This window comes from Metopolophium dirhodum, chromosome 9, assembly GCF_019925205.1.
Source record: "Metopolophium dirhodum isolate CAU chromosome 9, ASM1992520v1, whole genome shotgun sequence".
Taxonomy (NCBI): domain Eukaryota; kingdom Metazoa; phylum Arthropoda; class Insecta; order Hemiptera; family Aphididae; genus Metopolophium; species Metopolophium dirhodum.
The window spans coordinates 10,349,108-10,362,766 of record NC_083568.1 but is presented as its reverse complement, the minus strand read 5'-3'; the positions used below and the strand labels follow the sequence as shown (position 1 = coordinate 10,362,766).

Here is a 13,659-nt window from a genome sequence, read left to right as displayed (position 1 = left end):
AATTATTTTCATTAATTAATAGTTATTATACTCTGTGAGTTCTAACATCTAAGATAAAATATTTTATCGATTGAAAAATAACTATCGCGGAAAGTCGAAAGTCGTGTAATATTTCAAAATTGCATGGGGCATAAGCAGTAATATTTCATACGCCAATTGGAAAAAAACATTAATAGGTAGTTGGTCAACACAGCCCTGAACTTTTACTTGAAAGATTATTACAAAATACTAAGTATATGTTTCGGATATATTGGCGTCTATTGGTTTATAAAGTTGTTATCTTGGTTACAAAGGCGTAGCTAATTCATGTTCATAATATTACAACACAAATATACGAGTACTAAGCGATTATATAGGTAAACCAAACGCACACACAAACATGCATTTAGTAAATACATACATTGACAAGTTAAATTCGTGTTCAAACAATGATCTCGCGAAGTCGTGAGTAAAAATTAAAATAATATAATATATATTATTTACATGCGCACTGTTCATATATATTTTATTCTAGTGTTGAAAATATAATCCGAGGTACATATTATATATCATTTTTTCAGAATGAATAGATTAATTCTTCATTAAAATAGATAATTTATTATTGTAATTATACCAATAAATGATGACATTGATTATAAATACAAAATACTAGTGTTTATAATCAATGATGATGATTATGACATTTTTGTTTACACTTAAATCAATTAAGACAAAAACTCATTAAAAATGCATTACTTAGTGATAAGGGATAGCTGATATTATTTAACTAAATGATAATTGTATAGATTATATAGCTTCAAAATACTTTACTCAGCTCTGCAGAACCAGATTATTTTATGATCTTCAATTAATTATTACAAATCTATCATTACATCTGTTTTAATATTGCGTTTATCGCTATATCATACACTAATTTAAAATATCACAAAATGGGATAATGTTTATTCTATTACACTCTAGACGAAGTCACGTAACTAGAGCCCTTTGGCTAAGATGCAAACAAATATGTAGGAGCCCCTGTTTTTTGAGCATCATAAAATTAATAGATACATAAAAAAAGACGGACTGACTTCACACCATGGGTATTATTTACTCCTTAGATAGGATACTATTAATGTATGTGTTGAATTTTAAAGAACCAATAAATATTTTCCTCATTAAAACAATCAACAAATTTATTTATGTCACTCTAGGTTGAGTAATTTCCTCAATATTTATGTAAACAATTCCAAGTCAGAACGTATAGACTTTTACATTTTCATTATATGAAATTAAATACAAAATAATAATAAAACAAATAAAATTTTTTAATCCGTTGGGCCTCAGTGCTGTGCACCGCCTGCACCTATGAATTTTACTCACGACGCCATAAGCGAATAGGTAGAGGCTAACGTACATATACTTTTTTGAAATTAAAATAAATGCTATACAAATCGAACGCGATTGGTAAGAATAAAGTTTAATTCGAAAGATGTTTTTGCTTATACACTCTCGATTAAACATAATATTATTAATAATAATATTTATAATATTATTTTAAAATGAACGCAAAACTAATTCTAATTTCATCATCAGAAACTAAGCTACGCGCACGGATAGACATTATTATTATTATTATTACTGTTAAAGCCGCCACGAAACTATTGGTTTCCAATTTTTCCGTTCGGACAGGCGACCGAGTGGTGGCAGCAGTGTGCGAGCGAGGCTGCTGGGGGTGCGTGTGTTGCGCCGAGGTACTACTTATAAAGAGGTAGCCCGTTGTATGCGCACGTTACACAAGTATCACGCGCAAACCTGGACACAACTTTTTTTGCCGACAGAACATTACGATCAGTGAGTGGTGAAACACGGCGGTATAGAATAAATACAATTTCGTTCCGTATACAGTAGTATATTCCGGTGTCGTGTTTTTATTTTTAAACCAACGTCTTACACACAAACATAGCCAGGTAAAAAAAAAATTGTTTAATATTTAATATTTGTTTTTTACCGTCCAATTTATCGAATAGATGGAAAATAAAATACGTTTTTCGATTCGAACCGGGGACTTAACTCAAAATCTATACAATAACGACTAACTTTATTTTATATAATATTGTACCTACCTAATAAATAAATATACATGTAAAACGAACAAATCGTTTTATAAACATCGTTGATTCTTTCAATTCTTTATTTTTATGATTATTATTTTGGTTTTGCGTTAATTTTACGACTAAGTTAGCAATAACTAATAAAAATCAACTTTTATTTAGATATTAATATTCAACAGTATAATAACATTTTACTTATTAAAAATACATTACATTATACTTTGTTTTGATACATTACTGAAATACAGTAGATTTAATCTTCCATAAAATACTAACTGAATTTAATAATTTATATCCATAAATATAAATATAGTCAAAATAAAACAAATTATGAAGAAATGTTCAAAAAAAAAATAATAAACTAAAAACTCTTACCTATATTGAAACACAATTTATATTTTTCTCAAAAATAAATAAAAATGTAAGAGCTCTTAATAATAATATTAGTAAAAAGCGTAGCTTAATAACCGAGTGCACAATATATACGTAACAAATGAAAATAAATAAATATAATTCAATATTGAATATACTGAATTGTACTGAAATTCATTATTTAGAACATATTCTGGAATGTTTATAGATTTCAACTATACAATGATACATGTTTTAAATTTGTATTAATTACTTTAAAAGAAAATATTCAATAATTTATTTAAGTCATAAAATAAGAAATAAGTACATCTTATACTAAAAGTTAATTTAACTAGTTTTTATAAAGTTGTTTTATTTTAAGAAGCACTAAACGCTGTATTATATAATAGATATTTGGTACATTTTCATACATAGGTAATTATGAAAAAAACATTTTTTAAATAAAATAACTTATTAACTCTTATATAAGTAGTATAATTTATAATTATATATTATAATTGTATAACTATATTATAATACCATTTCAAATTTTAATATTTGAAATATTTTATCAACGAACCAAAAAAAAATCTATACTTAAAAACAAAATACAATTAAATTTAAATTAAGTAATACTTTAATACACCAATTGAAACAAAATGGCCTCAACCTAATTTTAAAACAATATTATTGTGTTCAAATATAACTATAGAATTGTTTCTTATAACCTAAATAATCCATTGATTTTTTTCAATGCCAATTTTTGAAATCTCGGAATCACAACAAATGCAGCTATAAAGATAATATAGGTACACATAATTGAAAAACTACTAATCAAAGAAGGTAGTTGAATTTTCATATTAGGTCGTCGAGATTTTTAAAACTAATATGCTCTATATTATATTATAAATTGAATAAAAATGTGTATTGATTTTTATGTATTTACATAGAATGAGAGGTTTCCTGATGTTAGCTAAATATAAACGACCCGCCTGTATTGTTTTAAATTATAATTTATCTTTTAAATAATAATACCTAGGTAGTTTATTAATTTATATCACAAAAACAAATTTTTGAATTTATTAAAATTAATTTAATATTTTTTTTTTTTTATAAAATTAACTAAAACATATTAAAAAAAAATCTGTATGTTTAACACTGTAATTGATTTATTACAGAATGAAAACTATAATCTTGGGACTATGCCTGTTCGGAGCTCTCTTCTGGAGTACCCAATCCATGCCTGTTGGTGAAGTAGCACCAGCAGTACCTGCAGTACCATCTGAAGCAGTACCTCAAAAGCAAGTAGAAGCTAAACCAGAAACTAATGCAGCTTCACCGGTGAGCGATGCTAAGCCTGAAAGCGATTCGAAACCTGCAGATGCGGAAGTCAAGCCTACTGTCAGCGAAGTTAAGGCTGAAAGCGAACCAAAACCTTCAGGTGAACCAAAACCCGAAAGCGATGCAAAGCCTGTTGTGGCCAGCGAGTCAAAACCAGAAAGCGACCCTAAACCCGCAGCTGTTGTAGAATCCAAACCAGAAAATGATGCGGTTGCACCGGAAACAAATAATGATGCTAAACCAGAAAACGCCGCAGCACCAGTAAGTGAAAATAAACCAGCAACTGACGCCAAGGCCGAAACTGAATTGATCGCTGAAGCTAAGCCAGAATCAAAACCTGCCAGTGACTTAAAGGCTGAACCAGAAGCCGCTAAGCCTAACAACGAGGTACCTGTAGCTCTGCCGCTCAACCCAACTGAAAAACAAGACGCCAAAGCAACCCAACAATCCATTGAGACCAATCAAGTTGAACAAGCAGCGCCTGTAGCTGCACAAGCAGATCCAGCTGCTGCTCCCGCTGCTGATCCCGCTCCTGCTCCCGCTGCCGCCCCAGTTGCTGCCGAAGAAGCCAAACTCTCCGAATCTGCTCCATCAACTGAAAACAAAGCTGCCGAAGAACCATCCAAGCCAGCTGAGCAACAATCAGCCAAACCAGTGGAAGATGCTGTACCGGCAGCCAGTGAAATATCTGAGACCAAGGTATCACCCGCCGTACCAGCAGTACCTGAAGTACCTGCAGCCCCATCAGCACCTGCAGTTGCCGATCCAGTAGCTGCACCTGAAGCTGAAAAGAACGCTGAACCAGCAAAAGCAGCAAATTCCGCAGAACCAGCTGTTCAATCAGAAGCTAAACCTGCCGAAGATATCCAAAAATCAGGTGCTGTGGTATCCGCAGAAAACCCAAAGCCAGTTGAAGAACAGAAACCTGCCGAAGTAGCAAAACCAGCCGAACAATCAAAATCTGAAGCACCAGCTGAAGCACCGAAACCGACAGAACAAAGTGCAGCGGAAGAACCAAAAAAGCCCGAATCTGCCAATGACGAAAAGAAGGAACAACACTCCGTAAACAAACGGGACGCGACCAAAGAAAAGAAGCCCACTGACTCAATTATGAAGAAACAAAAACAAAAAAAAGCCAACTAGGTAATCAAAAATGACAAGACTGAATAGCAATATAAACGAACCAACCACCAAAAGGACCAGAATAACGTCCAGAACAAATAAATAAAAATATTTGTCACACAAATTTAATATTAAAAAAATCATGTACGTCTATAGTGCCATTCCAAAAAAAAAAAATCATGAACCTGTGAAGTTCATTTCTAATTAGACTTAATTTAAAAAAAAATTTTATATATATATATAAATCATAACAATTTTTCACAATGGAAACAATTTGTAGTGAAATTAATTGCTATTTATTCAGTCATTCTTCTGTGTGATATCAATTTATAAATAATTTATTTATAGGCAACTTATTTATAATAATTTAAATGAACAAAAACATGAATACTATGTTAGTTTTAAGTTTCTATTTAGATATTAGGTTGTTAAATTATAGTATTTAACTATTTACACATTATGTACCTAATTTATTATACAATGACAGATTGTCATATATCAACAATAGAATATTATACGCGATTTCTTAAAATTGTGTTTTTTTTATTTTAGTGTTTTATAAATCCTTTAATGATCTTTGATTTTTACAAAATAAAAATCAACGGATAAGATACTAATTGATATATAATTACTCACTCAATTACCTCTATATTATCATAGAAAAACATTAAACCACGATCGTATAATCATATTATATATTAAGTGTATGTATATAAGCAGATATAAACATACCTAATAACAAAACATCCACAAGTGTGCGTACGCGTGTGATACAAATGAGTGTATTATAAAGTATATTATGTGAATACATATTATTATATAAATAACACCCACAAGCTTATAATTACTTAAAAAACGATTTAAGAAGGCGTTTTGAATAGGCAATTTAGGTGCACCCGGGTCATCAATTAAAACAATAGTCTATGTTCCAATGACCAAGAGCAAAAAATAATACAAAAAAATAATAAAAATGTGACCAACATTAATTTCACAGGTCACGGGATGTACATGGATAACACGAATAACCTACCTTGGTTAATAAATTGGTTTTTATTGTTTTAATCCATTGGGGGTAGATACAATGAAAACAATAATAATATGCTAAACCATTCAAACAATCCGAACGGTAATATGTTAAATTAAAAATAATTGTCCTTTGCTTGGATGTGTGTGAAAACAAAAACAAAACAAACGGAACTCGTGAACGTGCACTGAACATTTATCAACTTTGTGCCTTTATAATTTAGTTGATGCCTATGGATTTCAATAATACTAGTGTAACAAAAGAAATAGCCCATAATACGACTTATTCGATATTCAAAAATGTGGCTGTGGACATTATGACGTTAAAACATCGATCACCGCGCTGTCAACTTTTTGCCTTCGTAAAAAATATAAACAAATAATAAAATACTCACTAACACAATTATACAATATATACTAATACATAAACAGGTAGGTATAGTATACACTAACTATAATAAATGATACCGTTATAATATGAGCATATGCATTTTTCAAATACCATAGAAAAGGCATAATATTATGACCATATTACTAACAATAATAATTAGTATTTTTTATACTCAACCCCAGACAACTGTATTATAATATTATTCCCAGCGGTCGATATTATGAACGTACCTATTGAAACACATTTCAAGCATGAGCATAAAAATGTATATTATGTATATGCATACGGAGCACGCGAATGGCTGATGTAACGTAATTATGTTAAACTAACCAAGTGTGTTAAATCAGTGAGTAAGGCGTTTTAATGAACATTTTATTATAGCTGTAAAATAACATGGGATAACAGCCGTCTACGGCGGAGGTCAAACGGACCGGTTTTGAAATTGGACTTCAAGTTCAGAACTGGTTATTCACCTCTCTTGGCTGTCGCCGTCGCGTTTTTTTTAAAGGAATTTTGTGCGTGCACCGCCCGCGGGTTGCCGACTGCCGTGAGATCACAGCAGGATCAGCATTATGGTCATTTTTTTTCTTATCGCCTATTGCTGAAGCAATTCGTAAGACGTCCGATAATAAATTTCAATATTTGATTATAGTTCAAACAGATTTTATCAATCAGATAAAATAATGAATGAGATCGTAAGCTTTACTTGGCGTTGGCTCAACTGCTCGAGTAGCCAATGTACAACACAAATTACAATTAAAGAAGTGTTTATAGAATGCCTATTTAAATACCAATTAAAATTATACAAGTTTAAAAAACCAGTTCACCCATTCATATAAAAATAATATTAATACCCATCAATAACATAGGTAATAATATATAAAACGTTTTTATAAAAATAGTATTTATTAAAAATCATAAAAAAAAAACCATTAAATTGAATAAATTAAATACAATAATGTACCTATTATATTAAAATATTTTTAAATTTTCAAAATAATATTACCTGATCTGTAAGCATTTGAAATAAGAGAACTCCAGCAGACCACCAATCTACAGCGTGACTATAATATGGTTCAGACTCTAAAACTTCTGGAGCTATAAAATAAAAATACATATTATGCACATTATTTTAAAAATATTTAAAATAACTAACCCATATACTGAGTAGTTCCACAAATAGTAGATGTATAACAGCCTTGTGGAAGCCATTTAGAAAGACCAAAGTCAATCAACTGGAGATGCCCATTATCGTCTAATAATATATTTTCTGGTTTTATATCTCTGTATATAACTCCGGCATTATGTAGAAAATCTGTAATAAAATATATTTAGTATAAAATATACTTACTTAAGTGTAACAAAAATAATATAACCCAATTTAACATAATTTTTGTCATAGTAAGAAAATTGAAAATATTTGATATTTTATCAGTACCTACTAATCTTTTTTTTTCGTTCGTGCTTAAAAAAATTAAGTCTCAAGTTGATAATTAATAGCATTAATTGTACAATTATAACTTACAGGTTCATTAAAAAAATTAACTATTTTGTCTTTTACACCGAGCGTGCAAACTAGAATTTTTAATTTTATGATCTTATGCCAATTTTGATTATAAAGTTGAAAGTATACTTAAAGACCATGTTTTAAAATAAATAAATTATATATTCAATTTAAGAAGAATATGCTATTACATTTCTTGATTCAAACCAAAATCACATTTTCATCCCCTATGAAGTGTAATGCAAATTACTTTTTTTTTAAATTCATATGTCTCATTCAAAATTTAAATAAGTAATTTTGAGTTATTTAACTTTCTTTAGGTACTAAGGAATAAGGATGAAGTAGATAAGGGAGCTATGATGATTTGAAAATTATAGCAAGTAAGTAATATGACTATATGAACATTAAATCATTTTTAAGATTGTTTGAGTATAATTACACTACATAAAATATTTTATATTTTTGTAAAACTAATTTTAAGAACTAAACATTAAGGCCTCTGCAAACCCTATTAATTTTTCATCAAAACAACCTTAGCGACTGACAAAAATTAAAGTACTTCTAGTGGTTCAATTTAAAATATGTAAAGATATTTTAATTGGTCAACAAGTCTACTTTGCATCGGTCAGAGCATATTTTTTCTATTTTAGATATTTTTTTAATATATTCAATATTAAAAGTTTATAAATTTATAAAATGTAAAATTTTGAGCAAGAATTTGCTAAAATTGAAAAAGTGCTCCGACCGATGCAAAGTAAACTTGTTTACCAACAAAACATCTTTACATTTTTTAAATCGAAACCACTAGAAGTACCTTAATTTTTGTCAGTGTGACGGCTAATTCACGTCCATAAATTGGTTTTCTAATGACTTTAAATGACTTGTGCACGTGCGTGCGTGCGACCATAAACCAGATAAGAAATGACAATGAAGTGTAAATTGATGTGGGTCGCGGCTGATGGTAGGGGAGTATACACACACTAATGATCATTTACTACACACACAAAGACGATCAGTAATTGCAGGAACGAAATAATTGCCTAAACACAACTCCTTAAAAATGACACATTTGCAAGGGCCTTAAGACTTTAAGTACTATACTAAGTGCTTAGATTTTAATTACTCAGTAAATAGTCTTTCAAATTTTGATTTAGATACATCATTACATCAATATTTTCATAAAAATCATCGGTTTAACCATTTATTTGGTAATTCCCGTTTTAAAAAAAGAAGTTAGTATTGCCACAGTACACCATAAATGGTATAAAAATTGTTAAGTACACTTTAAAATTCCAAAAATCAGAATTTGAATAAATTTATTACTTACAGAAAAAATGGGAGTGAGCAAGTTTAATGAATAATAAACCTCATTAAACCTTGTATTTAACTCTAAAATATTAAAATGGTAACAATTATCTTTTGATTAAACACTTTTAATTATGTTATGGAGAGTATGTATGAGAAGAGTTATACATTCTTGAATTATCATTGTTTTGTTTATATATAAGAATAATTTAATAAAATAAATAAAAAACTAACTTTTTAGTATTAAGTACCAAATTTACTTTTTGGGAATAAAAATCAGTAGCTTTTGGGTGCTCTTAAATACTATTAATTATAATATTTTTTGTTGTAATTTAAAATAAAATATTTGAAATTTCCAATGCACATTACAATGTACTACATACTGTTCATCCACTATGGACCTAGATATAGAATTATATTACAATATTGTATAAAAAAAAGTATAACATTTTAGTGGTCTGATACATAATATATGTTAGAATAATATTGAATATCGAAGTACCTAATCAATGTTATTCTAAGCTATAAGTTTTTTATTCTTTGTTATTCTTAAAATTTCACACAATACATATATTGTATGAGTCTAGTTTATATTTATTCATAAAATATATTAATTAATTAATTATCAAACAAGAAGAAGCAGATAGTAATTCAAAAGTTTTATTTAACTTAGGAGCTTGGAGTCAATATGGAGCATTTTCCACTCTGGCTTTTTAAAATTAAGATGTTGGAATATTTTTTATATCTTATAAATTAGGTATAAATATTTAAGTTTCCCCTTGCTCCTCGCCTTACATTTAAATGGTTCTTTTTTTTTGTCTATTAAGTGTTACATATATTAACAATATCCCAAATAAAGAAACATACAAGTTCGCATTTTGTTACTTTAAAAATTATGAAAAATTTATCAGTAGGTCAGCATGTATAGTGGTATGGTAAAAGAAGTATTTTGGTATCTGAAGGTCTATAATATGTTTGTTTAAAAAAAAGTCAAAATATAATGCTATTACACTCTAAAAATCTACCAACATTGTCATTCTTCCTATATATTTTGTATGCACAAATATTCATGAAATATAATAATATGATAAATATTTATCATGATATATTTTAATAATGTGAATGTAAAATAATGTATAATGTAAAAATACCTATTATAATAACTAATTCAGCAAAATATACACGACATAATTCTTCAGGTAGTGGTCCATATTTTTGTAATAGTTTCAATAATTCACCGCCTCCAACATACTCACTAACTAAAAATTATAAAAATCAATATTAATGTTTAGTCATAATAAACACAAAAACAGTATAAAATTCAGCAAGTATCAAATTCCAAAAACTAAAACAATTTAAATTACCAATTGCAACATTATAACAAAAATAATTAACTCACCAACGAACAATTGATTTCTATTTTGCCAAAAAAATGGACAATTCACAATAAATGGATGATGACCACATAATGATTGAATTTGTACTTCATTCTTAACTTGTTGTACTCCATTTTCATATACAACCTATAAATTGTAAATACATTAAAATTATACCGAAGAAATTGATTTACCTTTATTTTTTTTTAAATAGTCCAAAGTACATTAATTGTATTAACTATTTCTTTGAGTTACATATTGATGACTAAATTATTGAATAGTAAATTGATAATTATTTTACTAATTAAAATTTTACACAAAATACAATTAAATTTTACACAAAATACAATTAAATTTTAATTTAGTTACCGATGATTTTTCCAATATTTTCATAGCATATAAATCACCGCTGGAATTCAATTTCTCAACTTTGTAGACTTTGCCAAATACACCATTACAAATTAGTTCTAAGCTCTGAAAATGTACATAATTTTAACTAAATCTAACTTTGAACACCCAAGAAATATAATACAAAACCAATTAATAGTTAGAATCTATATTTAAATTTATAGTTATAGTTTATATTATAATATTGGCTAATTCTAGAGTTATAAACAATGATACTAGTTAATTAAGTTGAAAGTCAGTAATTAAAATCGATTGAAGTTATTTAAAAGTTATTGAATTAGTTTAAAAAATATTATCTAAAATTTCAACAGAAGTTAAAATTCAAATGAAACATCTAATTTCTTTATTATATGTGTACCTTAAATGAATATTCATTTATTTGGGATCTAATTTTAAAATCTGGTAAGAAAACTTGTTCTATCTGAGGAATAGGCCATACTGTTTTACTAGCTTTCAATCGATCAATAGTAGAGTCTTTCCACCTGCAAAAAACAAAATATATAATATAAAATCCTCGATAAAATCATAATTCAAATTAAATATTTGTATTTTGTGATTTAGTAATTTACTCTAAAATAAAATATTAAGTTTTTTACCTTTTTTTTTATTTGTGAGTTTAATACAAAGATGCTTTTCAATTCAACAACCTAATTCAATAACATAGAATTCTAAAAAAAACTTTCAATTTTCATATTTTTTAATATTCATACATTTGTATGGAATAATATTAGAAAAATTGAAAGATTACAATACAAGGATACATGGTATAATTTTGTGGCAAAATAATAGGGAAATTGATACTAGCTGTTTTAATGCAATGCTGAGTTAAAATAATTTATGTTATAGGTAAGTCTAATGCCAAGTACACAACACAAAAAAATAGTAAATTAATATTCAACTTTAACATCACACTAATTTTACCAAACAATTAAAACATAAAAACTTGGCATAACATACATAAATATATTTTATTTTAAAATCAAAATATGTTTATATTAAAAATATACATTTACCTATACATATAATATTAGGTTTATAATTTATGTTAAATATTTGATAGTTCATGTTTGTTAATTTTTTAAAACAGTTTTTATAGTCATTTTTTAAGCATTTTTAGGACGAACATCAATATCCAGTTGTCTATCCTGATGCTTTTATTATACATAATAATATAATATACCAGATATATTTATACAAATATAATTGTTAAAACAAATTAAAATATTGTCTTACTATTAATTTGAAAAATACACTCATCACAATTTTACATAAAAAGCTAAACTTACTTCTTTTTTGATTCTCTTGACCAAGGTCTGCAATCCATTTTTATAATTCATGTAAAAAGTAAGACATTATATAAATAAAATTATAAGACTATACAAGTGAAAATATTAAAAACAAATCATCAATGTCGTAAATAATTATAATAAAAAACAAATAGTCAATAGTTTGTAGATATGAGTATATGACTATAATTGGAAATTAATTAAATTAACAACAAGTAATACAAGACTATTCAACAAGTGTAGGAATTAAATTGAAATAATATATAATAATACATTGTATTAGTATGTTACAAGAATAGATATGTAAAGGTTTAAGGATTAAGGAACCTAATATTATATCTTAACTATTTAACTATAAGAACTAGGAATATCGTTATATAATACACATTTTTTAATACTATGATTAATATTTAGTTAACAATTTACAACCTTAGATAGCTGGTAGATGATGTAGATACCAAATGGTAGATCACGCACGTTGCCTTGATAAGTGATAACGATAAGAACGTCAACATATTATCACAAAACCATTCATTATTCACGCTAAATATTAAATAAGGGAATAGCAACAGCCATTTGCCAATTGCGATTATAGATAAACGTTGTTTGTGGATTCTCTCAAGGTCTATTGCACGATATTCTATTAAATATTATTATTATACTTTTATGATTATCTTCAAACCTTGGGTTTCTTTCATAGTTGTCTCATTAGAAGATAATGAAAAATTATAGATAGATTATTAAAAATAGTATTTTCCTCAAAGATGGTGGTTTCTTTACTATATTACTAAATAGCCAATACCCAATACTCAATGCACATAGTCTCTAGAGGCTAGGTTATCTATATAATAACTATTATTTTATCTGAAGCCCCCCCTCTCCATTGCCGTATTATTATTACTTAAAAAAAATATATTGTAATAAAAAATAAAGAGGTAGAAAGGTATACCTATATTTTTTAATTACCTTTTCCTATCAGAGGAAGTATTATTGTTGGGGTCGTGAATTCCGTTACAAGCAACTACAAAATTACCTATGAAGAACACAATTATTGTTCTTCTAAGAAACCCAGTTTATTATATTTATGAATATAGAATACCTTATAAAACTCACCAATATATATATGATTGAATTTTAGAAACAAATTGCCAATACAGAGAGATTAGGTTTGTAAGTAATATAACCTTTTACCTTTTGCGAAGATGAATGTGTATTTGCTTCGCGCTGCACTGATGATGAAAGTTGACAGAGTTCCAGGGATAAAAGGGAGATAGAATCTGAGTATAATTATAAAGAAAGAAAGAGAACACACTTCTTTGAATTAAAACATAACTACGATGGTGACGATACGTGAAAATAATAACTGCAGCCTTCATGGGCGTCCTTTACACATTTACGCACTTAAAGTGTACGTATGTAAGACGCTAGAAGACTGTCTAACAATGAGCCAGTGGGATGG

At 27.9% G+C, this 13,659-nt stretch overlaps 2 protein-coding genes across 5 annotated transcripts in view; one reads left to right on the top strand and one right to left on the bottom strand.

Annotated features, from left to right (window-relative positions):
- The window catches only part of LOC132952710 (serine/threonine-protein kinase S6KL), a 57,324-nt gene extending 43,665 nt beyond the window's left edge, over window positions 1-13,659 (bottom strand). For 2 of the 4 annotated variants that reach the window (XR_009665491.1, XM_061025099.1), the window contains exons 1-8: window positions 13,392-13,659; window positions 12,201-12,227; window positions 11,273-11,396; window positions 10,876-10,980; window positions 10,530-10,653; window positions 10,282-10,389; window positions 7,478-7,636; window positions 7,328-7,419 (exon numbers count right to left, since the gene is read on the bottom strand). Coding sequence is in view for 3 of the 4 variants with exons in the window: in XM_061025099.1 (XP_060881082.1) it covers window positions 7,328-7,419; window positions 7,478-7,636; window positions 10,282-10,389; window positions 10,530-10,653; window positions 10,876-10,980; window positions 11,273-11,396; window positions 12,201-12,227; window positions 13,392-13,576 (924 nt within the window). In the remaining variant the exon portion in view is untranslated. The other 2 variants (XM_061025100.1, XM_061025101.1) reach the window with 2 other exon arrangements.
- On the top strand, window positions 1,747-5,439 carry LOC132952176 (transcriptional regulatory protein AlgP-like). The gene is made up of 2 exons (XM_061024368.1): window positions 1,747-1,949; window positions 3,623-5,439. The coding sequence occupies exon 2, from the start codon at window positions 3,624-3,626 to the stop codon at window positions 4,926-4,928; it is 1,305 nt and encodes a 434-aa protein (XP_060880351.1). The 5' UTR covers window positions 1,747-1,949; window position 3,623; the 3' UTR covers window positions 4,929-5,439.